This window comes from Arvicola amphibius, chromosome 11, assembly GCF_903992535.2.
Source record: "Arvicola amphibius chromosome 11, mArvAmp1.2, whole genome shotgun sequence".
Taxonomy (NCBI): Eukaryota; Metazoa; Chordata; class Mammalia; order Rodentia; family Cricetidae; genus Arvicola; species Arvicola amphibius.
In genome coordinates this window covers 101,506,677-101,531,349 of record NC_052057.2, presented here as the reverse complement: position 1 = coordinate 101,531,349, position 24,673 = coordinate 101,506,677, and the positions used below count along the sequence as shown (strand labels likewise).

Sequence of the window (24,673 nt, the reverse complement as noted above, 5' to 3'; positions counted from 1 at the left end):
GAACAGCTGTTAAGTCATGTACTTAAAACCAAAACAAAATATGACATGAAATTCCAGATATATTATTGAAATCTATTCACAAGCTCCCATACAAGGAAAGGAAAACAAACAAAAAACAAAACAAAACAAAAAAACACTTTTGAACTCACCTTGTGTTGCCAGGACCTCAATTTCTCACTTAGGGTAGCTTCTTCTTAACCCAGCATTCTAGGGAATGAACATTTTTCTCTACTCCACCCCACAAGCCAATGTTCTCCTGGTACCACACAGCTGGACTTGTAAGGCAATTGATATGAACTGCTAATATCACAAACCACCCACTGACTAAGCAGTCCCATTGGCTTGTTATGTTCAAGCTTGCCATGTAAATGCCAACAGCAAGCGGAGAATGAGCTGGTAAATGCAATGGTTATGTCCAGGAGCAGGGCCTAATCCCAACATACTGTGTGCAAATTAAAACACATGTATATATGCTTGCCAGCAGAATCAACAGACCAATGGCCTTTCTTGATAACCAAGTGAACCCCATACAACTAGATTCCATTCTTAAATCCCTATCACAGAGTGGTGGGCTTCATGAAGACCTAGTGAGGACAGCTGCTGAGGCCAGGCAGAGAACATGCCCCTGACCATTATCCAGGCCAGGTATCGATCAAAAAGGATCCACTTTATATAAACCCTTTATTAGGCAGAGAAAACCCCTGCTTTGCTAGTTTCTAGAAAACTCAAAGTTCATACCCCAAAGCTCACAAGGAGAAAACTACCTCTTACCTCCACAGTGAGCTGGAGGAAACCTAAGTAGTCTCTCCTGTTGGGGGACATTTGATCACACCATGCACCCCAAGTTAGCATATGCACTAATTAAATAAAATAAACCTTGGGTCAGGAGGCTGAGTGAACAACTAGCTGACAGAAAGTAATCAGTCTCAGAGGGCGTGTGCGAGAGACGAAGAGATGCTCTGAAGCAGTGGGAGGCTTTGAGTGGCGTCTTTTGTGTTTTGCTGAGTGGAACGATGGGCCCTCTTGGGAGAAGCCAATAAGGAGAGTTAAGCTAGGTGCTACTCAGCCTCTCTGAGCTAGCAGGTTTTCACTCCAGACTTTGAATCTCAAGTCTTACTTATATTTAGAATAAGAGAGATTTAGCTAAAGCTAAATATTTAGTGGCAGTGACAGAGCAGGTGTCCGTGGGAACGGAATTCCCACCAGACTGTGCCCTGAGCGCCCTTGCCACAGAAAACTGTGGAGTCATAATTGCTGGCTTTAATAGCAGTAGATTAAAGCACAGCTGAGGTGTTGAAGATAAAGCAACACGCTCCCTTTTAGGTAGTTAGTATAATTCCAAATAACTGGGAAGAAAGAAAACTAACTCAATCAAAAAAAAAAAAAAAAAAAAAAAAAAAAAAAAAAAAAAAACACCTGGGAACACAGCCAGTCCTTTAATTTTATTAATTCTGTTCAATAGAATCAATTTCACTAGGGCATGGTGGTACATATCCCTAATCTTAGCTCCAGCAAGGCTGAGGAAGGGGAATGGTTGTGATTCAAGGCCAGTCTAGGTTACATAGCAAGAGACCTTATCTTAAAAAATTCAGTTTTGGAACAGCAGGTATAGTAAATCAACTTCAAAATGAACAAAAAAACAAAAAAAACACACAAACACAAAAACAAACTGAGTCCTGCTTTAATTGAAGTATGTGGAATATATTAAAATCCTATAGAAACATTACTGAGAATCTTCTGGAAAACAGGGATGGTGCAATCCCTCTTGAGAGAAGGATGAAAGTAATTCATAGCTCACCAATACCTCCCTGGGTCACATTTCCAGACTACCCAGATCTCTTCATAATCTCATTTCAGATGCTTCTTAGGTTCTGATTCTGATTTCAGTAAAAAACGTAGGGGCTATCAGTTTGAAATTATTCTGGCCTTAAGAAATTAAAAAAAGCTATTAACTATCTAAATAGTTAAAACATAAATAACTTTTTCAAGAAATACAAGTGACCCTAAAAGTCACTTTGGTAGAAGTGGGAAATGGATTGAATTATCCTGGATATAATTTCATTAAGGCTTCAAAACCTTCCAGGAGAGATTATCATAATTATACCATTTTATAACCTAAGTTAGGTTAAGAAAAGGCTTACTACACAAATCAAGAAGTCTGGGCCCATAGAAAGCTTATTTCTAAAAGCTCTCTCCTCCATAATAGCTTGTTCACACTACCTGTATCCCCTCCTCTATGTCAAAACTATAAGCCTGACTTCTTCAGGAAGAATGGGTTTTCCAAGTTAATAGGCCAAAGAAGAAAACGCTGAAAAATCTGAAGAGTACACAAACAAAGCTGGTAGGGAAGACAAACAGCAGTAGCTTCTAGTTCATTCTAAAACCTTTAAGCCTTGAGGTCTTTTTCACTAATGTTCTCTAGTTACTGGAGAGGAAAGCCTGGACAAAGTCTGAGAAGCCAGGGAGTTGGCCAACTGTCATGGGGAGAAGAGGTGGAGGCCTGGTGGTTAATGAGTAAGTGCTTGCCTAGCCAGCTCCTCTTTCTTGACTGTGATCAGCCAATGTAGATGCGATGGAAATCATTGGCACCAAAAGCAGCATTACACTTGGGACACTTGCGCTGGCGAGTGTCATAGCGAGTCTTCACACACTCAAAGCAGAAAACATGGAAACACTTGGTAAGCACTGCATCCTTTTTACGCATGTTACAGCAGGGGCAGGTCAGCCGTGCCTGAAAAAGAAAAAAATCAGAGTGTGAGGAACCATAAAGCTCATGTCTCAAATGGCTATAATACAAATAAGCAAAAAACAAGACTGATGAGCTTTAGGAAAACAGCACTGTTTTCCCCCCAAAGAATAAACCATTCTCTGCTTGCCTTCATGTGAAGGTGTCTACTACTGTCTCAGTGCTCCAGTAGACCCATCCCTTCTGCCTTTGTGTGAAGTCAGCGTCTACTCTCAGTACATCAGACAGCACTTCAGACCCTGACGAACACAAAGACGCCCGGGTCAGCTGTTCTAACCTTGTAGTCCTTTATCTCCTCCATCAGAATCTCATCACACTTGGGCACATTGTCTGGCTTTTTGGTGGTCTCCAGCTTCCTTCGGAGCCTAGATATGTCCTCCTGCAGCAAGACAGTAAACAGTAGACACATTTCCCAGACCTGCCGTTTTTTGCAGAAATAATTTCTGCAACTTGACCTTTCTATTGTAGAAACAAAGAACCTTCTGTCCTTTCATGTCTAATTATCTATCTTTAGGGATGTAGGAACTTGCAAATGCCTATTTCAGAACAGACAACCCTATTCCTATCCACAACTTAGAACTGCACCAATGAAGGCACATTCAGTCAGGTGAAAACATAACCCGAACTCAAGAGAGCGAGCTGCCTCATTTTGTGGTAACTAATTTTAGGGTGAAGGCAGAGCTGGACAAATAATGTACAGACCTGTGGAAAGGACAGGAGCCATCCTAAGAAACAGCTGGCATGGGAAAACTGGAAAGGAAGCTGCACTGCTTCACAGCTCACCACGTGAAAGATTTTATAGCTACTTGTTTCACAACTAGAGACACGGCATGAGGCAAACAATGCCAAGCCTTTCCCACAAGGCCCTTCAGCCTAGCCATTCATGATGTTCAACACTCACCACAGCCCTCAGTAAGCACTGAAAAGGTAAATACAATCAAAGCCAACTGCTCTTGCCTGTGCTCGTTTGAAATTGAACAAGTCCTTTTCTTTGGTGACACTGTTCTCCACGATTTCATCCTGAAAATCATGGAGCTTCTTCTGAGCCAGTTCCAGCTGGGCTTTGAGGTCATCTGCAAGCTGGGCTGCCTCCATTGCCTACGTGGAATGCAGAAACATCATCTTATCATCCCTTCTTCTAGGGAGGGAATGGCATCCAGGGTGAACTTAAAACTCTGCAGGCAGGTTATGCTTACTTGCCCCCGGAGCCCACCCATCATGGCAGGATACAGAAGCCAGCATACCTTGCGTTTATTCATCTCCAAGGCCTGAGTCCTAAGGCCCAGCTCCTTCTCCCCTGTGCCGATGTTACTCTGAAGCAGGTGCTCCTTCTCTTCCAGTTTCCTTACTACCTGTAACTGGGCATCCACCTGTGAAGGAAAAAGCTCAGATAAGCAGGTAGGAAAATAAAATCAGTTATGTTTTATTTATCCATACTACCTCAAAAATTACAATGTATCAGAAATGTCAAGCTATTGTTGACTTAAACTTTTCAAAAATATATCCAAGGAAATTACTGGTTTCAAGTTTTTACATTAAATAGTTCATGAATATTCAGAGTTTGGGAGCCTAAAATGCCAATAGAAAACCATATTTACATATATTCATCTTCTGTAGCTATGCTAATCCTCAAAACATGGTCACTCCAACCAGAACATAAATACTTAACTCTAACCACATTTAACTCCATTTCTTTCAGAACAGCTAGAAGTTCTGAAGTAGACTTTTTCTTGACATGAACCACAAAGTAGAGTCCAACAATCCCAACAGGTAGAAAGCAAAATCACAATCCACTTCTGGCCTCTCACTCTCACAAGCTTTCACCCCAAGATCCAAAAGGACAGAAGAAAACATCACGTGAGACTTTAACATACACTTTAATTTGCAGCATTTCTAGCACACAAAGAGAAGCCATGACGATGACGATCAGTTTTGCAGGTGTCTTCATGCAGAAATCACCCTACTCCAACAGAAGAACTCGACTCAACCCAATTAATTACCTGAGTCTTCAGCGTCAAAACCTGGTCAGCCAACTCCTCCTTTTCCTCTTTAAGTAACTTATGGATCTGATTGGATTTGATTCGCTCTGACATTAGCTTGAAGTTTGCATCATCCTTCTCCCGCAACTGTTGCATCAAACGGATGTTCTGCTCCTGCATGTCCTCAAAGGCCTGTCCTGTGACATCCATCTCAGAGAGGAGAGCTTCTTCCTCCTAAAATGAGAGGCCAATTAGCAAATATGCCAAATGCCAAAGGATGAGCAGAGGAAAGTCGGCCTTCCCTCTGTTCACCTGCATTAGTTTTACACCTACAGTCATAAAGGATAAAAGCTGTCATTTTTCTAATCACTATATCCCTCAGTGCCAGCCAGCAGAGAAAAAAAGATGTCCTCAGTAAGCAGTGTCTGAAGCAACAGCTTGTCCACTGGAGGTAAAAATAAATTCTCTACCACCAAATACACAAAACAAAATAAGGGCAGGATGACAGACAAGAATTTCAATGTAATAACAAAGAAAATGATAAAAATTATGAACAAAGAGGAGTAGGATTAATGTCAAACTTCACTGACAGTAATACCTCTCAGATCTCTACTTGCGTGTTAATGAAAGCACGCCCACCTGCTTGGCCACAGCCAGCTTCTTCTGAAGGTATTCAATCTGCTCCTCCACTGCCCGGATCTTCCTCAGGGCATCCTCGTCAGCCATTTTCTTGTTTTCTTTCTTCTCCTTATCCTCCAGATCCTTGAGTCTTTGTCTGAGATCCTCCAACTACAGGAGGAAAAGGATCATGTAAAAAAACTAAGAGAAGTCATCAAACACTTCCAGAAATCACTGAACACTATACACACATGGAGGGCCCACATAACCAAACAGTAAAGAATTGGGGAACAGGATAAATGATGAACTGAGAGTGACTCAATTCAGCACACCACTCAACATCATTCCTGCAGTTCATGCAGCTATAGGCAGAGGCTTTGGAAGAGTTCAAACCGTCTTCTCCTTAGGCCTCAAATTTTCAGAATAAAAACATTTCTCTTGGGATGGACATGGCCGTGCACTCAAGAAGAGTCAGGTGGGTCCCTGAGAGTTTGAGGGCAGTGTGGCCTATATCAGGAGTTGTAAGATAGCCAGGACTGCATGTCTCAGAAAGTCAAAAACAAATAAAAAACATTGCTCTCAGGGCCGATGGCTGAGTGGTTAAAAACACTGGCTGATCTTCCTGAAGAACCCAGGTTCAGTTCCTGGTACCCACATGGCCACTCACGACCATCTTCTAACGCCAGTTCTAGGTGCCCTCTTCTGGTCTCCATTGATACAGGCACACATGTGATACACAAATATATAGTCAAGGAAAACACACTTACACAAAAAATAATAAAAAAGAATTTAAAAAATTCCTCTTAAATGCAACCAGAAAAAGAGGACTACTATAATAATAACAAAGATAATCTGGTATTAATTTCTCAGAACCAACTAAGGAATGAAAAAAAATTTAAAACCTACTCCATGTTCTTATAATTCTGACATATTTTACTACCTTGTAGGGAATTTTAAAAGCCTGACTTTAGACAGTATTTTTTGTTGTTGCTTGAGACAGGGTTTCTCTGTGTACCCCCAACTGTCCTGGAATTCACTCTGTAGACCAGGCAGGCTGGCCTCAAACTCAGAGAGCCGCCTGCTTCTGCCTTCAGAGTGTTGGGATTAAAGGTGGACGCTACCATTAAAGGTGGGTAAAGTTGCTAAGTTAACACTAGCTTTAAAGATGGAAAAACAAAGGACAACCCCACAAATGAAGATTGTCACCAGGATGAAAGATGACAGAAGGCTCGGTTACCTCAGCCTTCGACTTCTTCTCAGCTGCCATTAGCTGCACTTTGTCTCTCTGCTCCTTGGGGGCAGAGCGATACATATCGAGCAGCAGCTTCATCTCCTTCTGGCTCTCTTGTGCCTTTCTATGACAGGGTGGGAGAGCAGAAGGAACATCACTGAGCAAAAAAGGCCATCAGAGCAAGAACACACTATTTTATAACAATTCCTCCATTCTACATCATACAGCGAAGACATGGTTTCATAGGGTACCGACAGATTTCTGGACATACTAGGACAGCACAGAAAAGAAACCACACATATGAATCATTTCTCTGTTCAACCCTGCAACATCGAGTGTAAGGTAAGTAACTGGCACCTGTGACACAGGCACATCTAAGAGGTGCCGTTCAGAAACTGAGTGCGTAGACAGATCTGGGATGTATTTAGTCAAATCATTCAGATGATTTTTTTTTTTACAGGGGGAAATGAGTTTACTTAAGCTAAACTGCATGAGAGATCAAGCACTTTGAACACAGTGAACCCTTCAATTCAAAGTGGAAACCATGAAAAACAGAGTCAGAAGAGCCAGTTCTACTAGACATTATGTTTATGTAGGAGGAACTAGGACAACGTGTTATGTCGGGACAGAGGTAATGCTGCACTGAGTTAAAGCTATCCTTCTGCCTGAATTCTGTAAAGAAACTACCCAAGGAATTCTTGGTTTAGGCTGGCATACTGCCAAACCAGTCAACTGCAAATAAATTAGAGACATAGGATAATTTAAAATACAAGTAATGCCAACAAATTACCCAAACCTAAAAGCAGTAGTTAATTTTCAGTATTTCTAGTGTGCTATTTTAATGTGGTATCTATTCTCTTAAAATGAACTCATGAGAAGTAAATGCCATGAGAAGTAACCACTCAACAACACTGTATAGTAGCCAGGTAGACCATCTGGCTACATATCCAATTGAAAGTCGGGACCACATTAACTGTACATTAAATCTAAATCTACATCTAAAATACTATATAATGACTGGATGAGCCATACCATAAACACTTCATTCTTAGGTTCAGGCTCTGTATCTTTATAAACATCACTTACTTGAGTTCAATCTTCAGCTGCTTGATAACTTCTGCTTCTTTCTTCCTTCCATCATCATGTTTCCCTTTCTCTTTATCCTTAGCAGAGTCTCTTTCTTTTTCTGACTCTTTCAGTTTCTGTTTCTCTCGTTCTCTCTCCTTTTCCTTTTCTCGTTCTCGTTCTCGCTCTCTTTCTTTCTCCCTCCTTTCTCGTTCTCTTTCTTCTTCATCCCGTTTAGATTTAACTTCATTGGCATCCTCCTGAGATGCCTTCGATGCAGGATGAGTGGGCAGGTCCTCAGAATCTTGCTTTAGCTCTGTGGGTTCATCCTTGGGGTCCTCAGTACTAGACTGAGACTGCAGGAGGGCACTGCCACTGCGCAGACGCGTCTAGGAGACAAGGCAAAAAAAGGCACACATCACTTCTGTGGAGCATAATGCCTCCCCCACTCCAATGCCCTTCCACCATGGCCAACAGTGCTTATCCACTGTTCCAGGACACCTTGTTTAGGTCGGACTGTGCCTCTCTCAGCTTCCGCTTATACCTCAGGACTTCCCCCTTCAGCTGGTGGTTATGATTCTGGAGGCTGCTAATGAGGTGGCGCATTTCCCGGTTTATGGGACCTAAAAAAAAAAGCAGCAGCAGCAGCAATATTAAGACCCCTGAAGAAAGCAAAGGCTCAAAGGCTCAGAGCAAATTGGGAACTTGTGAATAGCAAGGAGAGGTACCAAAAGAAATGCTTTCTCCAAAGATAAAAATTGAGTGAATTAAAACAAGCACCCAGGTTTGGGGTGAAATGAATTACAGGATTTGGTTCCAGGTACTCCAGGTCTTCTGAGTTTAAGATAGAATTAACAAATCCCCAAAATCCTGTTTTATTTCAAAGAAAGAATTTACAACAGAACATAGGGTAAAGCAAGAGTGATTTGACCTGCTTGTTCGTTGGCAGCAAGGGTTTGCTCAAATTCTATCCTCAGCATTTCATACTCCTTGCGGACCTGGGCCAAGGTATCCTCCAGCTGAATTACTTCAGTTCTCAGCTTCTTATGCAGACTAACTTCATCTCGCTGCAGATAAAGAACCAATAAAACATTCATATAATTTTAATATGTTTCCTAAATTCAATCTGTAACAGTAAAAGAAAAAACAAAAAACAACAACAAAAAACCTGCTATGAAAAGAATGCTAACTCTGAAGATCTCCACTTCGATACTTAAAAAGCACCAGATGTGATTTTGAAACATGACTTTAGAGCCTGGCAGAACACTGAATAAAGGAAATGGCATCCAGCTCTGAGATTACAAGTCAACTGGAGAATTAACAATAAACTGTCTAGAAGTAAACGGAAACTAGCATTCAATTTATTTAGCCAACATACATAAAAACTTCAACTACTTTAAACATTACCTTGGAGACTACAGAAGACACAAAAGTGAACATAAAAATCAAAGTTCTATGTTCAAAATACTTTACCTAAATGTGTATTAACTGCCACAAGGCACAATGCCTACCTGTTCTCTCCATGTGTATGAACTGTAGACACAGTTGCGAGAAGGCTGGTCACAGGGCACACTTCTAACTACCAACAGACTTTTCATGTTTATCAACCACTTCCTCATCAGAAAAACCTCACAGTCAAATCAGATGCTCTGTCTGCTCCATACATCTTTATATAAATACCACTGAACATGTAACCTAATGAGTCCCATGTTCCCAATGGACTGTAAGATCCATGAGAGCAGGAATTCTATTGTCTTATATACCCACTGGATGAATGGGATAGTAACTATACCTGGGAGTAAAACCATACAATTTATTGAACAGGTAATCAGATAGAAAAGACAAAGCAGGAGAGGGAATGGCTGGCTCAGTGATGGAGGGCTGGATCCCATACCCACAAAGAAAAGCTCACTGTTACCTCAATGAGCTCAACCTGGCGCTGGTGAGTTCCCCGGGTGCCATGAAGCAGGGTCCGAGCCTCATCCAAGTGGGCTTTCAACTGCAGACTCTCATTGTACAGGACAGAGAACTGTGACTGCATGCAGCGATATTCTGGGGTTTCCTTAACCACTTCTTCCACTGCACTCCGCAACTCCACCTTAGGAAGGCCCAAGGAAAAGGCAAGTCAGTCAGAGGGAACCAAGTATGTCCCCAAGTCACACATAGGAAAAAATATCTTAAACTGACCAATGCGCCATACACTTGAAATCATTACTCAGAAAGTTATGAAATCTATACTACCACTCTGGGTAAACTCAGTCCTGCATAAACTAGAGCGATTTTGATACGTGTTTCACATTTTTTCAACCCCAATCCAAAGAAGCTGGAAGAGCTGCTGGAAGAGTGACATCAACTGACCTGACCAGCACATCTGTCCTAAACACAGCTGCAGACGCAGCCCCTCGCTGCTCCTCATGAAGTGGCACAGAGAGCGTACTTCTGACTGGTAGTGAAACAGTCGCGCTTTTCCTGAGCAACCATTTGCTTTCCTTTCCCAAGAATTTTAATGAAGCTTTCACTTTCAGTTCAAATGTCTTTATTATTTATTAATCTAGAAGTAAACTATAAGTGACAGACTATGAATGAAAGAAGGATAAGAAAGACTTCCAGAAGAACCTTCTTTTTCCCCCAAGACTCTGCAAAAGAAAATGCCAACAGGCAGGAATGAATGCCAAACAGATCACTAAGCCTGCATCTACAGGAAACGGCGTAGCCAAATCTATGGCCCATTGTTGGCAATAAAAACCACATGACCAGCACGCGCCCACAGCATGCACATTTTCCTGCCATTTGCCTAGAAATACTCACCCTGATAACAATCTTTTTCTCAAAAATTCTAAGTCAGGGGACCCTGATTTAATCTAGGAATCTTTACTGGTTACTCTGAGCCTGTTTCAGAACAAGACTTGTACAGACAGTAAGAGCTAAAGCAAGTGAGTACAAAGCACACCAACAAGAGCCGTATTTCTCCCCCTTTTTACTAGGAATAGAGAGAACTACACACAGTCGGATATATAGCATGGTGTTCTTTTATACAAGCTCTGTGTGAAATAAATACCATTAACTAGCCAGTTGCCATGTGCTAGGTCTTTGTATACTGAAAACAGTTAAGATCTGCTTTCCAAGCATATTTTACGTACACAATACAGAATTATCACTCTGCAGTCACTATACTGTAAATGTGTTCACCCAAGCTGCAACTGAAACTTTGGACCATTTAGTCAGTGCCTCTCCAAGGCCCTTCCACCGTCCTATTCTCTGCTTCTTAAGAATTCAAGCGGTACTTGTTCATCCGTGTCTGCCTTATCTCACTTAGCTTAAGATGTCCCCTAAGACATTTGATCAATGCTGTCTCAAATGACTAAATTTCCTTTTTCAAGGCTGAATAACATTCCATTGTATATCTATACATTTTATTTACTCATCTTTAGTTAAATGTACTATTTTTAATGTTCCTATAAAATGAGATCGTTTCATAGCCTCCTGGTGATGATTTTATAGTCAGCAACTTTACTGAACTCATTTCTAGCTCTCAAGAGCCTCTCTAGTCCATGTGTGTAAGACCACCACACCTGCAGACAGAGACAGTTTTACTTCTTCCTCTCCAATCTTTCCAATCCGGGGCCCTTTTCTCATTCTTGCCCCTTTCTTGTGGTTGTATGATACTGAGATGAAAGAAGGAGTGGACATCCTAAACCTTGCAATTCTTCATAGGTTATGTAAGCAGTGGACAGTTCACAGACGGCCTTTGCTGTGTTAGGGTACATTTTGCTACACCTAATTTGTTGAGCTGTATCACGGAAGTGGCTGACTTGTCCGGTTTCCTGTCTCTCATAAAGTCTGCAGGTTCACATGCTGACAAACTAAACACTTGCTTTCTCTCACTCGTCAGTCACAACTCCTACCTTCAACTTTTCATTCTGTGTGGTGACCTCTTCAAAGTCTTGACGAAGCTTCTCTAGCTCACAGTGTCGGTTCTGAGCCAACTCTTTGTTCTCTTCCAGCTCTGCATTCATTTCCTCAAACTGGAAAGGATCAGAAAAACAGCAGGTGAGGATGGAGAGAAAGGGCTCCCCAGATATCCCATTTCCATTCCTGCAAATGCCATTGTGTTGCTTGGGAACCAATCCCAGTCCCTAGGCACAAGGCCTATTTCCAATGAAACACCATGTCTCAGGTGGGGCAGACTTTACCTTCCGGGCATTGATGGTGATTGTACCGCCATAGAGACTGCTCCCTGCTCCATATACCTTATAGCCTTTTGAATTCACCTACAGAAAAAAGAGAGATGGGAACATTTCAGTTGAATGAGAAAGATGAGTCCTCGAAAAGATGCTTGTGGTTGATAATTACTACAGACATACAACCGATCAAAGTTCTAAGAACAAGTGACAATCAAGAGCTTAGCCAAAAATAGTGCGTATGCGCGCACACACACACAGCCTGCACGAGATCAAACTAATCAACACACTAGCGTGGAAGGGAAAAGAGTTCACCTCACCCTAGCTGAAGAGCTACTGGCGTTTGACAGCTGCCACTGGAAGGAAAGTTTTTCCTTTGGGATTGTAGCCCCAGGTATGGTGCCTACCCATGAGCAGATAATAGTTCTAATAGGAGAGGAGTTCTACAAGATTCTGATGGAGGATGGGCAGCATCAAAATACACTGTATACATGTATAAAAATCTCAAAGAAATAAAGACTATTATATTGGGGGGGAGCCAGAGAGTGGAGAGATAACAGTCAAGCAGTTAAAAACAGTTGCTGTTCTTACAGAGGCCAACCTGGGAAGCTCCCTGCACCCACACTTGGAGACCCAACCCCACGTCACACCAGCTCCAGGGGATCCAATACAGCCTTCTGGCCTCCACAGTCACCTGCACCTCGATGGCATATATTCCCTTTCTCTAACATATACACATTCATACACATAAGTAAGAAATATATTCATAAATAATTTTAATAGCCTTTATAAAACAACACTGACCCGTTCTAGGACTTCAGCCAAATGTCGGTTGAGCCGCTGCTCTCGTTTTCGAATTTTGTCAATATCCCACTGCAGGTCATCAATCATTGACTCCAAGACAGACACTCGTGACTCGGCTGTCTCCACTTTACCTTGCAGCTTACAGAACTACATCCCAAAGACGGATTCAAAAACAAGAAAACATCTAGTCAAAAGAGTTCCAAATTCCACAAAATTAGCCCTAGGTCATATACAATTATAGAAAAAAATTATCCAACACACAAGTGTGAAAATAAAGTCATAGATTCAGTTCTTAAGATTGCTACAATCACAAAAACAGGCAGTTGCTAAGAACTTTCACATAAGGACAAGACCAGTTAAAATTCACTAATCTCTCTACCCATGAAAAGCATCTTTTCCCTAGACAGAACACGAAGTCATCAGAAGAAAAAAAAAAAAAAAAAAATTTAAAAAAAAAAACATCCAGTATCAAATATTTTGGAAAACATCAATACAAACTAGTAACATCTCTTACTACCAACTTTCTATATATATCGAGAAATGATAATTCTCATAGAACAAAAATAGAAAATCCTAATGTTTTTTTGTTTTTTTTTAAGCTGACACTTGAGTAGTTTACAATCAGGTTGTATGTGAGTGTGAATGTGTGAATATGTGTGCATGTCCAGGCATACATGTGCCACAGCTTGTTAAATGGAGATGAGCAACCTCAGATATAAGTCCTTGCCTTCAATCTTGTTTGAGACAGGATTTCTTGTCATATGTCACTTTCAGACGTCTCTAGTTTCCACCTCCCATTTCACCTTAGGGAGAGAAATATGAGGATTTTGGATCCAAAATACTGCATTCAACTTTATGCAGATTCTGGGGATCTCAATTTTGCATGAAAAGTGCTGTATCCACTGAGCCATCTACCCAGACCAATTCTGTTAAGGATTACATCCTTAATTACATCTTAATTACAAAACTGCCCCATGTTCCCATTACAGTCCTCCCAGTAAAAGAGGGATTTGCTCTTCCCTGGAACCTAGACCTTAGTAGTCAGCAAAAATAATACTATGTAAGTCTGAGACTATGCCAGAGAGATCATACAAGGTCTGCTTTGTTTCTTAGAGCACCCAATGTAGATGTCAGCTGCCATGTAAGAAACCTGCAGGCCTTGGTCCTCTAGTTGTCAACTAAGGTACACTCCCAGCTGATAGGCAGCACCAAGAATCAGCAATGAGAGCTGGTTCTACACAGGAAACCAGGGAGCAAAGGAAAGCTGCCCCTGTTTACTATTGCTGAGATTTGGGAAGTGATTCAAAAAGAGACCTTTCCATCTTGGTAGCACCTAGTTAATACCCTAAAATATGACACTCCCATTATTGTAAATGCTGTTAAACTATAATCACTTTGATGGGTCATGAGCATCCAAGTCTTATAAACTTCCCAAATAGTGCTCTGACAGCCAGCAGTGTTGTGGGATTCCCCTCTGTATGCTGTGAATACCATTGGTTAATAAAGAAACTGCTTTGAGCCTAGAGCAGAGCAGGTCAGAACAAAGCTAGGTGGGGAAAAGTAAACTGAATGCTGGGAGAAAGAAGGCGGAGTCAGGGAGACAGACACCAGTAAACCAAAGCCTCGTGGAGATACACAAATTAATGGAGATGAGTTAATTTATTATGAGTGAGCTAGAAATACTCTAGAGTCATTGGCCAAGCAGTGGTTTAAGTAATATAGTTTCTGTATGATTATTTCAGGTCTGAGCTGCTAGGCAGCCGGGAAACGAACAAGCGGCCTCTTACAACACAGCAGAGTAAAGAACACTAGAGCTTAGGAAACAATGCGGGAAAACAAGGCTCTGAGATTAAGCCTATTCATGAGCAAATCACATTTTCTAATCATCTGCTCTCTGATTGTTCACTAATTTTTTGCTTGTTCCCTCGCAGGTAAAACAGGAGCTATTTTACTATTAGTAGTAATGTCCATAAAGTGCTTAAAATGTTGGGCACCATGTGAACAGCAACAATTAAGTGACTAATTAGCATGAAAGTTCAGTAGCCAAACTAAGGTAGGTCAAATTTCAGCACACAATCAATCATTTGAGCTAACAAAATAATTAGAAGCATGAGAAGAATCATCCAAACCTTCATTACTTTCTCATAAGCCTTTTATGGAGATAAATGCCCAAATCCTGCCGTGTGTTATTCATGGAACTGGTCTAGAGTGAAAACTCACATCCCCCAAGTTCCTATGGCATCACCAATGCAGCCGAGTTCCCTTGCCCCACTCTCTGCTGAACTTTCACCTAGCTATTCCTCAGTACCACTGTTCACAGCCTTTTATATTTAGGGCAGTGAATTATTTAGGGATTTACAATATTTGTTATGTTATGACATTTCTTCCCAATGATGATGATCCCTAACTATCCATTAAACAGAGGTATGAGAAATATTCAGATGTTGATCTTGGAGTTGACTGTTATTGCCTCATGCTCTCTTCAACATCAAAGCATGCTTTCTAGAGTAAAGGGACCTCTCAAAGTTCTCGTCATTTTCACTTGAGGTCAGTCAGAGCTACTAAGAATGGTTGTCACTCCTTTCTGGTCAAGTACCTCCTGAGACATGGTGTGGTGCTTCTCCTGAAGGAGGTCTGTCAGCTCCTGGAGCCTCATATTCTCTTGCGCAAGGAAGGAGTTCAGCTCCTGCACTGCTTCCTCCACTATCAGGTTATCTGAGGAAGAAGGACTGCACTTTAGTTTCGCATTGACAGTCTACGTTTTAAAACTGTCTAGTGCACCAAACATTGACCTCCCAGCTCACCTCACTGCCCTCAGAAATTCAGAAAGCAACCTAGTGCTTATTGGCTCACATATGAGTCAACATGCAAACATCACCTAACCTCATCTCTTTCTGTTAAGACAAATGCCTTGAGCAAATAAATGAATGCTATATAAATTTATACAATTTCCATCACCAAAAATGGAGACTTTAGAATTTAGAATAGACAAGATTTCTAAGCAGTGTCAAAATTAAAGCAATACAATTTAAAGGCAATCACAAATACCTATTATTATTTAATACCAACATGAAGCATCTATTGAGATGAGACAGGAAGCAAAATTTTAATCTTCCAACCATCACATATAAAATCATGAGGAACAAAGATACAGCACAGGAGTCACTTATCACAATAATTAAGTGTAACTCTAAAGCTCAAAATGAAAAATGTACAGAATATTTACAGATGCACAAGTTACATCTTTAGAGTTTATTATGCTGAATTCATGCATTTAAAATTAGTCACAACTATTACAGTTCAATCTAAAGTGCCAAAATGGAAACAATTATTTTCAGGATACAATGTACATATTATTTATAAATTTACAGTTTACATCTTTAGAATTTATTACTCCAATTCATGTGTTCAAAATTAGATTCACAACTATTACAGCTCAATCTCAGAGTTATAACTAGAACTAATTATTCTCAGGACATATATCATCCTTTACAGCTGTTGATGGGAATGTTTCCACACTACCTGAAGCCATTGCTCTCAGAAATCATGAAGACCAGATAAGTCAAGTCGTACGTTCCCAGTTTCCATCTAGGATTGCCCACCAAAATCAATTGTGAAACTTTTAAGAAAGACAGTTCCCTGGGATCCATTCCAAGCTTACTAACTTAAGAATCTCCATGGGCATGGCAAAATATATACATAAATAAACGATGACTATGAGCCAACCTGAATTAAAAATTAGTGCCTAAATTTTCATTCTTTCCATACCTTAAATTCTGAAGACAGGTTCTAAACTACAATAAAAACCCAGCAAGTGTTAATTAAATTAATAAATAAGTCATAAATCTAACTCCTTTAAACAAGAACCAAACCCATGGGTGAAAATGAATTTCCAAATAAGTTAATACTCAGTATTATAATTCATACCATATGTGCCTTTACCTTTTTTAAACACAGATTACTTCTGGGTCACAAACACCTTAACTATTTAGAATTTATTCATAATAACATCTTTTAAAAAACTTAAACCTGATCTTAAAATACATTATCAAAAACTTTTTTCTCTGTATGTGCATGTGTGTGTCCTATGTGTACAGGTATGTATGTGCATGTGAAGGTCAAAGGATAACCCACAAGAACTAATTGTCTCCTGCCACCACGTGGGATCCAGAAATTGAACTCTAGTTGGCAGGTCTAAATGCAAGCACCTTAAATGCTAAGCAATCTTGCAGACCCAGAACTCCAAAATATTTCTTAGTACTGTTTTATATACTATTCAGGTTGATCTTTTTACAAATAGAGCAAATAATGTACTTGATATTCACTTAAAATACCAAATTTAACATGAAAATAACCTCTGCACATGGTATATTCCCCCACATTACTATGATTTAACAATACCCTCTAGATAAGTAATTAGAACCAAGGGAGACAGAAGTATCACACAGTTTGTTCTATAGTAATCGGAAAGAGTAATTACACCCATTCACTCCCCACTGAGGTATCTTAACTAATAATAAAACACAAACATATTAATTACTACACTAACCAAAAAGAAGCAAAACTTAAAAACTTCCTTGAAAAATAAAACTAAACTATAGAACAATTTATCTCTTACTTGCCCACCCAATGAGTAAACCATGTTATACCTAATTTATTTTGGAAACAAAGTTAAATATCTTGATGACAATCAGGGCAGCTAAAATACTACAACTGGAGGGCTAGAGCCATGTCTCAGTGGTCAAGAGGGTGGTCCAGTTCCCAGGAATCCACGTCAGGTCCAGGAGCCTCTAACGCCCTCTTCTGGTCTCCTCAGTTAACTGCACTCAAATGTATATACAACTGACCACATACATACACACAATAAATCTTTTATTAAAAGATACTATAACTAGACCATGGCTACTATTGAAAACTTAAAATCAAGGTATTTTATTTGCATTAGTCAAATAATGACGAAAGATCTTTGGGCATTTTATCATACTTTCTATACTGTCTGGACATAACTTATATAAAACTCAATAATAGTAAGTATTCCAAATGGTAATTTTACTACTTTCCCATCCCTTGGCTTCCTATTCTATCTCTTCACACATGGAAGTTATACTTTACTACCTCATCTAACGCCCTTTAAACACATCAACAATAAAAGAACACATTAAAACCCACCTTTTAAAGTCAGAACAGTTAAAACTAATTCTGCTGCTTATAAAAGTTTATAGTCAGCACTGTCATGCTCAGCACACTGAGAGTCAGAAGGTTTAAAACTCCAAGGAACTGAATTAAACTGTGTTCTCTTCTTTTCTGCTTTTTGGTGCTGGGAACAGAAGCCAGGGCCCGGTGCATATCTAGGCACATTCTACCACTGGGCTGTACCGCTGTACCCAGAGCCTCACAGGGCTGAGATCGTCCCCTCCCCAAGGCTCCCAGCCTCCAGCTTCTCTCCTCACCTCCACTGTTCAGCTTCCGGGATAAGAGGTCCACTTTTTCTTGCAGCTTATCATAGACAGTCACAATCTGGGACACAGCACGGCGAGAGGACTCCACCCGCTCCTGAAGCTGCGATTCCATCTCTTCACTGGAACTGCTGGCCAAGGTAGCAAGGAAAGAGAAAGCTGGCTCTTGCCCTTCCCCTGAGAATAAAATGAGAAAAAGAAGCCCCCCAAAATTATAATTCTGAAAATAGCAAATTATTCTTCAAATGGAGAGCCTCAAAGCAAAGTTCAACTTCAAAAACCTAGTTAAGTAAGGCAGTTACAGAATAGTCCCCCAAAGACACAGGGAGAGAAAAAGAAACCCCCAAATTATAAAGCTAGAAATAGCAAAATCCACTGCCCCCCTCAACTGGAGGGCAAAGCTCAAACTCAGCACCTGGGTAACCAGCGCAGTAAAGAATCCCTGTCAACTTGCCTCTCTCACGGTCATCTCTGCGCTCCTGATTGCTGTCAGAGTCGGGTTCTGGTTCTGGCACAACCAGGGCTTTCCTTTCTGTGAGTAGGTCTCCCAAACCCTGGTCCAGGTCATAACGTTTAAGGATGATACGAATGTTTTCATCGAACTAGAGAAGAATAGGGACAGTTACAAAAAAAAAAAAAAAAGCAAAGGCTGGGAAGCTAAGAGTGCACTAAGGACGACAACGCCGATACGAATCTGGGTGAACACACAAAGTCACTACCTGGCTCCAGTACCGGTTCACAATCAACAGCGAGGCATCGTCAGTCGCCTGGCGTCGCTCCAGTTTTTCAATGTGTTCCCGAAGCTCATCTTCAATGGCCTGTCTCTGATCTAGCATTTCTGCTAGCTTACGGTTTTTGGATTGCAGTGTTCGAATGTCTAACTCCTCCTGCCCCAGGAAACCGGAATTAGTCTCCACAAATTAGACAAATGAGCTGTTAAACTCAACAAGCTCACAATAGTTCATTAGCTATTTTCTATAAATAAACAAATCTTAACTCAGCTGTTAAGGGCTTATCACACAAACATGAACACCTAAGTTTGATCGCCAGGGCCTACTTCTAAGAAAGCCAGGCATAGTGGAACATGCTGTAAACCCAGCACAGGGAAGGTAGAGACAGGTAGATCCCTGAGGATGGCTGTATAGTCAGCCTAGCCTAATTGGTGAGTTCTAGGCCAAATAAGATAACTTGTCTAAAAAAAAAAAAACACCCAACATCAATGGTAACTGAGGAAGACCTTGGCTTCCATATAAACACACACATACCCAGATACATACATACACAAAGAAATCTTACAACTACAACTAATAATTCGGCAGGAAATGGAGCAGAAGAAATACAGGCACAGGTATGAGATCACGAAAGGAAACAGCAAATGTGAGCCTCTCAAGCTCACCATCTCACTGTTCTGTTACCATGAACCTCCACAAAGCATCCCAGCACAGCGCAGCGCTGAGGCCCCACCATGCGGCTAGGTCACTGTCTGACTATGGACACTGCTGCCTCCTAAGCACCACTCTCCATCCACTCGAGACCTGGCACGCAGGATGTTCTCTAGTCCAATACCTGTGCATATTATAGGGTGACTTCAACACAGACACAGATGAACCATCTAATGTCCCAGCACCCAGTGTGTCAGTATTTTGAACACTTTAATGCCAAATGACTGTCACCACCACTGGATTTCTGGAATGCCTTTTATTCCAAAATGTACACTGTAAGAACCATCCAGAACTCTGCTCTACTCCAGCTTCCCATCTCCCGAATAAATCATGTCTTTCCAGGTGCCCCATGTCTCTACAATAGGCCTTTCGCCTCATTTAGGGCTTCAGAATTCTAAACTCACTTTCTCCCACTGTATCTCATTTCCATGACTTTCTACTTCGCTTACACACTACAAATGTAATCCTTTAAACACTTGCCTACTGTTTGCCTATGTCCTTAACCATTATTCTATCTTCATGAACAAATGTCAACCTAAACTCATCCAGACAGCTGACAATTCTATCCCTGTACCTCATATAACAAGATTTCTAAAGAAACGCCAGAAACCAAGAAAACCAGTGACTTTACAAAATGAATTCCTAATATTAACAAGTGAGCATCCATTCTCCATTAAACCAGTGTAAAATTCTCCAGAGTCTCCCTTTTACACAATACTCAAGAGATGGCTTTGTTCCTTATTTAGTAAGAAATATAACTCACCAGATGGGAAACTATTAATTCCCCCCAACTCTCTGACCCAATCCAATTCACCAGACTATGTACTTTTCTTTCTTTTTAAATTTGAGACCAGGGCTCATGTAGGCCAAGCATAACCATGTAAGGGAATACTGTACCATTGGCCTATATCTCCAGCAATATGTACACATTCTTAAAACTTCCAACTTCTACTCAGGCTCCTTCCTTTCCCTTCAGCAAACACCTCATTCTCCAAGTTAGTCATAATGGTGCAGGCATGACAGGCAGAGGCAGGAGGACCTTGGGTTCAACACCATCCTGGCCTACAAAGAAAGATCCTGTCTCAAAAGCAAAGCAAAGAAAATACTCTCAGCACCAGCTATTCCCCAGGCCTGAGTCTCTTTAGACTTTCTCTGCTTTCTGCTCTTGGAGAAGCAGGGGTAAGAGTGAGAGGGAAACAATCACAGTCACAAAATAGTAGGTGGAAAGGCTGACACGAACTTTTTGGCTTTTCTTCTTAAACAAAAGTTAAAGTTTAACAAAAGAAGCAGAGTAAACTCAGATGGGAGAGCAGGCTGATCTGCAAAAAGTCAGCTAAAAAGCTAGCAGTCTTGCTTTATCAAGAAATTGGTGAAATTGAGATTTTAAAGCAAGAACTGGTTAAGGAGATTTTTATTTTCCGTCTTCCATTCAGTGAAAGCATCTGGCATGTCAGCGTAGTGACCAGAAGCTCCCTGTGCCAGCTTACTGCACTATTAGTAAAGTGTCAGAACACAGTCCAAGAATGGAGTCGTGTGAGAATTCTGAGTGCTTGTGAGAAAACTCCAAGAAAAGAAGACAGGACTCAGTCACCTCAGTTTCTTCAAAACATAGCACTGTTCTTAGAATGTGTTTTCATGCTCCTTCCAGATGTAGCACGAGAAGTGAGCTCACTTCAGCAGCTGCTATCTATGTGCCTCTATGGAAAAACATGTTCTTGCCACAGGTAGCTTGACCTTGTGACCCAACACCTTCCAAGACACTGTTGCTCAATGCAACGTCGCCCTTCACTCCAATTAAAACGTTCATTTGGCTTCTCCAACTCAGACTTGTCTCCATGGTCAGTTACTACACCCAACTCCCTATCCACTCCAATAAGATGTCTTAACATTCAAAACCAAACAGGCTGATTCACTCTCCACAGCTCCTAAACACAATCCTCCCATACCCGTCTCTAGCCCAGTAAGAAAGACCTAACTCCCTGAATCGCACACTGATCTTCCCTGTTTGGTGTGCTTTAATCTGTCAGGATTTCTGTCTATGCTACCGGCTTGATCCACTGCTCAGGGACCTCTCATTCGGACAACTCTTATGTCCTTCTGTTTGTAGCAAATATTTCTGAACTGTTTTGTCAGACAGACAGGCTAGAGCAGCTGGAGTGGACAGCTCCATTCATACTGCCAGAGTTCACAACTCAAGGGTACATTGGATTCTCACTTTCCCTGTCTCCAACCCTCAGCTGGCTCACTATAAAAACCTCAAAAGTACATCAAAGGAGTCACTGCCTTCAAAAGAGGCAGGAAGACAATCCTTACCTTAGGAAAGGTGAGGCTGTCAGGGGTGGGGATGGGGCAGTAAGAAAGAGCAAGAGGGACAATTCTGGTAGGTGCACACATGATGCACCCTTGCACAGGGTCTCCTTGTTGTCCTCTGACTAAAGTCCAAGGAGAGATGTGTGCTCTGCTTTCCTTCCATCAACCTATTCTCTTGCCAGTACCACTCTGGTAACTGAAGTCTACGGGCTGTAAAACACAGCAACCAGCAATCAACAGATACTCAGTAACTACTTAGACTGGCATAAGTGCATTTCGGGTGCACAAATAAAGGCTGCTAAGACAAAATCACCTTCTGGCAGCAGGATGGAGATCTAGAACCCAGGGCATCTCCCTAAATAACACTTCATTATCAATTTATTAAGCGAGATCTTATTGTAACTGAAAAAAAAATCAAATCAACTTCTCTTAACCTCAGCATCACGAGAAATACAAACCTGCACAGTATATTCCTTTGACCAATTCAAATACAGAATCTTCTCCACATCAAAGCCTCTTAGCTTCTGATATCCAAGCAATATTGCGATCCACTAATGTCTATCACATTACCTAGCCCAGTAACGACTGACAGCTCACTCTTACGGAGTACTTACTGTGTTTAAAAGTGATGTGGGAACTCTTTACAGGGACTCCCATGCTGTCTCTACCATAACCCACGGTCACTCACAGGTACTACAGATTCCCTTCTCACACAAACCATGGGCACAGGGCAGATAATACAGGCCATGCAGCTCAGAGCTAAGGCTGAGAGCAACCCCATGGCCCTGACCTGACTCTCATTCAGCGCCAGCACTCAGAAGGGCTCTGCTAGAGTGTCTCTCAGAACATAGCACCAAATTCTCAGTAAAGGAAAAGTGCCAATTGACTATAACAAAAACTAGAGTACCCACCGGAGTCTCAAAAAACACAGGAGCACCTTGCCAACAGAGCTCAAACATCAACACACCTCGCTTCAAGAACTGACTACCACACCATTTCAACCACTTCCCTCTTCTTTTCAAACACGCCTCCCCCCCATTCAAAAGCAACCCTAATTTTTTACTTTCAGGTGACAGCTGACAGAAGCCAAGCATGCTTTCGCAGCATCATTTCTCGTACCGTTGAGGAGACACCCCCTAGCTTAATTGTTTCCACAGTGGTCCCTGAGTCTTCGACAGCTGCCTTCTTCTCTGGAGGCACAGATGTGCCTGGCTCTCCAGCAGCTCTTTTGCTTCCGATGCCCGACATCTCGGCACAAGAGGGCAGCCGCTTTCCTGAAAGGAAAAAAAAAAAAAAAAAAACCAAAAAACAAAAACATGAACTGAAGTAAGATAAGCAAAGTAAGCCACAATACAGAGTACCGAGGTAGAAAAACTAGCAAGTTATTCCACATCTAGCAGCACCAATCCTAAATGGAGAGGGGGCGTGTCTGTGAGAAACGGGAGCTGGACTGACAGGATAGTGGGTTTATACACAAACTGTTAATAATAGTTACAGAATAAATTTTAGTAGGCCTCTTCACTTCCTGAGACACAAAAACAAAAATAAAGGACAGTTTATTTATGAGAAGAAATTAACCGTTAAAGCGTTCGTTCGGAGACTCAGAGCCGAAAGAGAGTGGGAAATGTTAGCGAAGTCATTAATCATATACAAAGTCAGTTATCGCTGAACCTGCTTTCCACACCAAGAATAACAGTATGCTTGCTAGGCTTAACTGTAACGGACATATGACATGATTAGAAAAATAACGAATGTCTGATGAACACTAAGCACCTAAGAAACGCAGGCGTTCTCTTTACTATTAAACGCACTCAGGAGCTCTGGAAACGTCAGGTCTAGGGAAGCACCCGGGCGCTTCTTTTGGGGAGCCGGGTCGCCTTAAGACACCGCGTTTGCCAACAATTTCCGTTTCTTCAACTGTACAAACGAGGTGTACTTTTAGTATCCCCCACCTGACTGCGGTTCTGAGGCTCGAACGGGGCGGAACGGATGCTAAGGTCCTTTCGCGAAAAACCCGGCCATCACCAAACTACACCCGGCTGGCTCCCGACTCGAGCTCCAGGACGAGGCATGGACCTAAGCGACGATCTGAGTCGGACCTCGCCTGCAACGAGAGTAGGCAGGGGCTGAGCAGGGAGCCCAACTTGACTAGAAAGCGGCCAACAAACGCAGTAGCCTCCAGGCCTGGAAGAGGGGACCCGGGAGTCCGCCTGACGGACTCCCCGCTATCCCAGCCCGGGAGCGCCCGACGCCACCGCCGACCTGGGCTCACGCCTAGGGGCGCGCGGCTCCCGGCGGTTATTCACGTAGACCTCGGCGGGACTCTCATGCCTCACTTCGGACCGGCTGCGGAGAGGGAAGGAGCTTCACGGAGGCGGAGGCAGAGAGAGGAAGTAGGGAAAGAGAAAAGGAAGTTGCTTCAATTCGGCCCGCTGAACTATAAGCAGGAGCGGGCGGAAGTGATGTATGGCGGGCGCCTGGCGGAAGTGACGCGTGAGGAGGGCGCGGAGAGGTCTGAGTGGGCGCGGCCTTCTCGGTGACGTCTGAGAGGGGCGGGACCTGACCTAGGTTCAAGACCCTAAGTGGCCAGTTCGAGGCCAGTCAGGGAGCCTATGCCTTAGAAGTCCGTTACTATTGCTGCTGGAAAGCGTTCTGTTATGTTCTCTGTTGCTCTGTCTAACGTAACTCGTCCAAACTGCCGATAAACTGGTGCTCCTGTCAATCTCCCAACGGGCTAGCGCCGGCACCTGAAACAACTTTTTTTTTTTTTTTTTTTTTTTTTTAAGGTGATGAAGAGTTCTGCAGAGAAACCAAGCGACTTGACAAGTTTCAGGTCTTGTA

General features: G+C 41.9%; 1 protein-coding gene across 1 annotated transcript; it reads right to left on the bottom strand.

Annotated features, from left to right (window-relative positions):
* Window positions 1–1,421: 1,421 nt before the first annotated feature.
* Window positions 1,422–24,268, bottom strand: Rnf20 (ring finger protein 20). The gene is made up of 21 exons (XM_038348017.2): window positions 24,095–24,268; window positions 23,785–23,936; window positions 22,952–23,106; window positions 18,800–18,967; window positions 18,535–18,682; window positions 18,075–18,257; window positions 15,221–15,339; window positions 12,625–12,771; window positions 11,833–11,910; window positions 11,545–11,664; window positions 9,558–9,737; window positions 8,571–8,706; window positions 8,141–8,262; window positions 7,661–8,028; window positions 6,581–6,698; window positions 5,365–5,514; window positions 4,747–4,959; window positions 3,991–4,116; window positions 3,704–3,844; window positions 3,024–3,125; window positions 1,422–2,731 (listed from the first exon to the last, which is right to left on the bottom strand). The coding sequence occupies exons 3-21, from the start codon at window positions 23,078–23,080 to the stop codon at window positions 2,555–2,557; spliced, it is 2,925 nt and encodes a 974-aa protein (XP_038203945.1). The 5' UTR covers window positions 23,081–23,106; window positions 23,785–23,936; window positions 24,095–24,268; the 3' UTR covers window positions 1,422–2,554.
* Window positions 24,269–24,673: the final 405 nt, after the last annotated feature.

Bases quoted from the DNA above. Each gene is read 5' to 3' on its own strand.
- Rnf20 (XM_038348017.2), bottom strand. From the start codon at position 23,080: ATGTCGGGCATCGGAAGCAAAAGAGCTGCTGGAGAGCCAGGCACATCT. The intron at 18,258-18,534 runs GCAAGTTGACAG...TTTTATTCTCAG, and splicing joins CAGAGATGACCGTGAGAGAG to GGGAAGGGCAAGAGCCAGCT. The intron at 4,960-5,364 runs GTGGGCGTGCTT...CTCTCATTTTAG, and splicing joins AGCTGGCTGTGGCCAAGCAG to GAGGAAGAAGCTCTCCTCTC.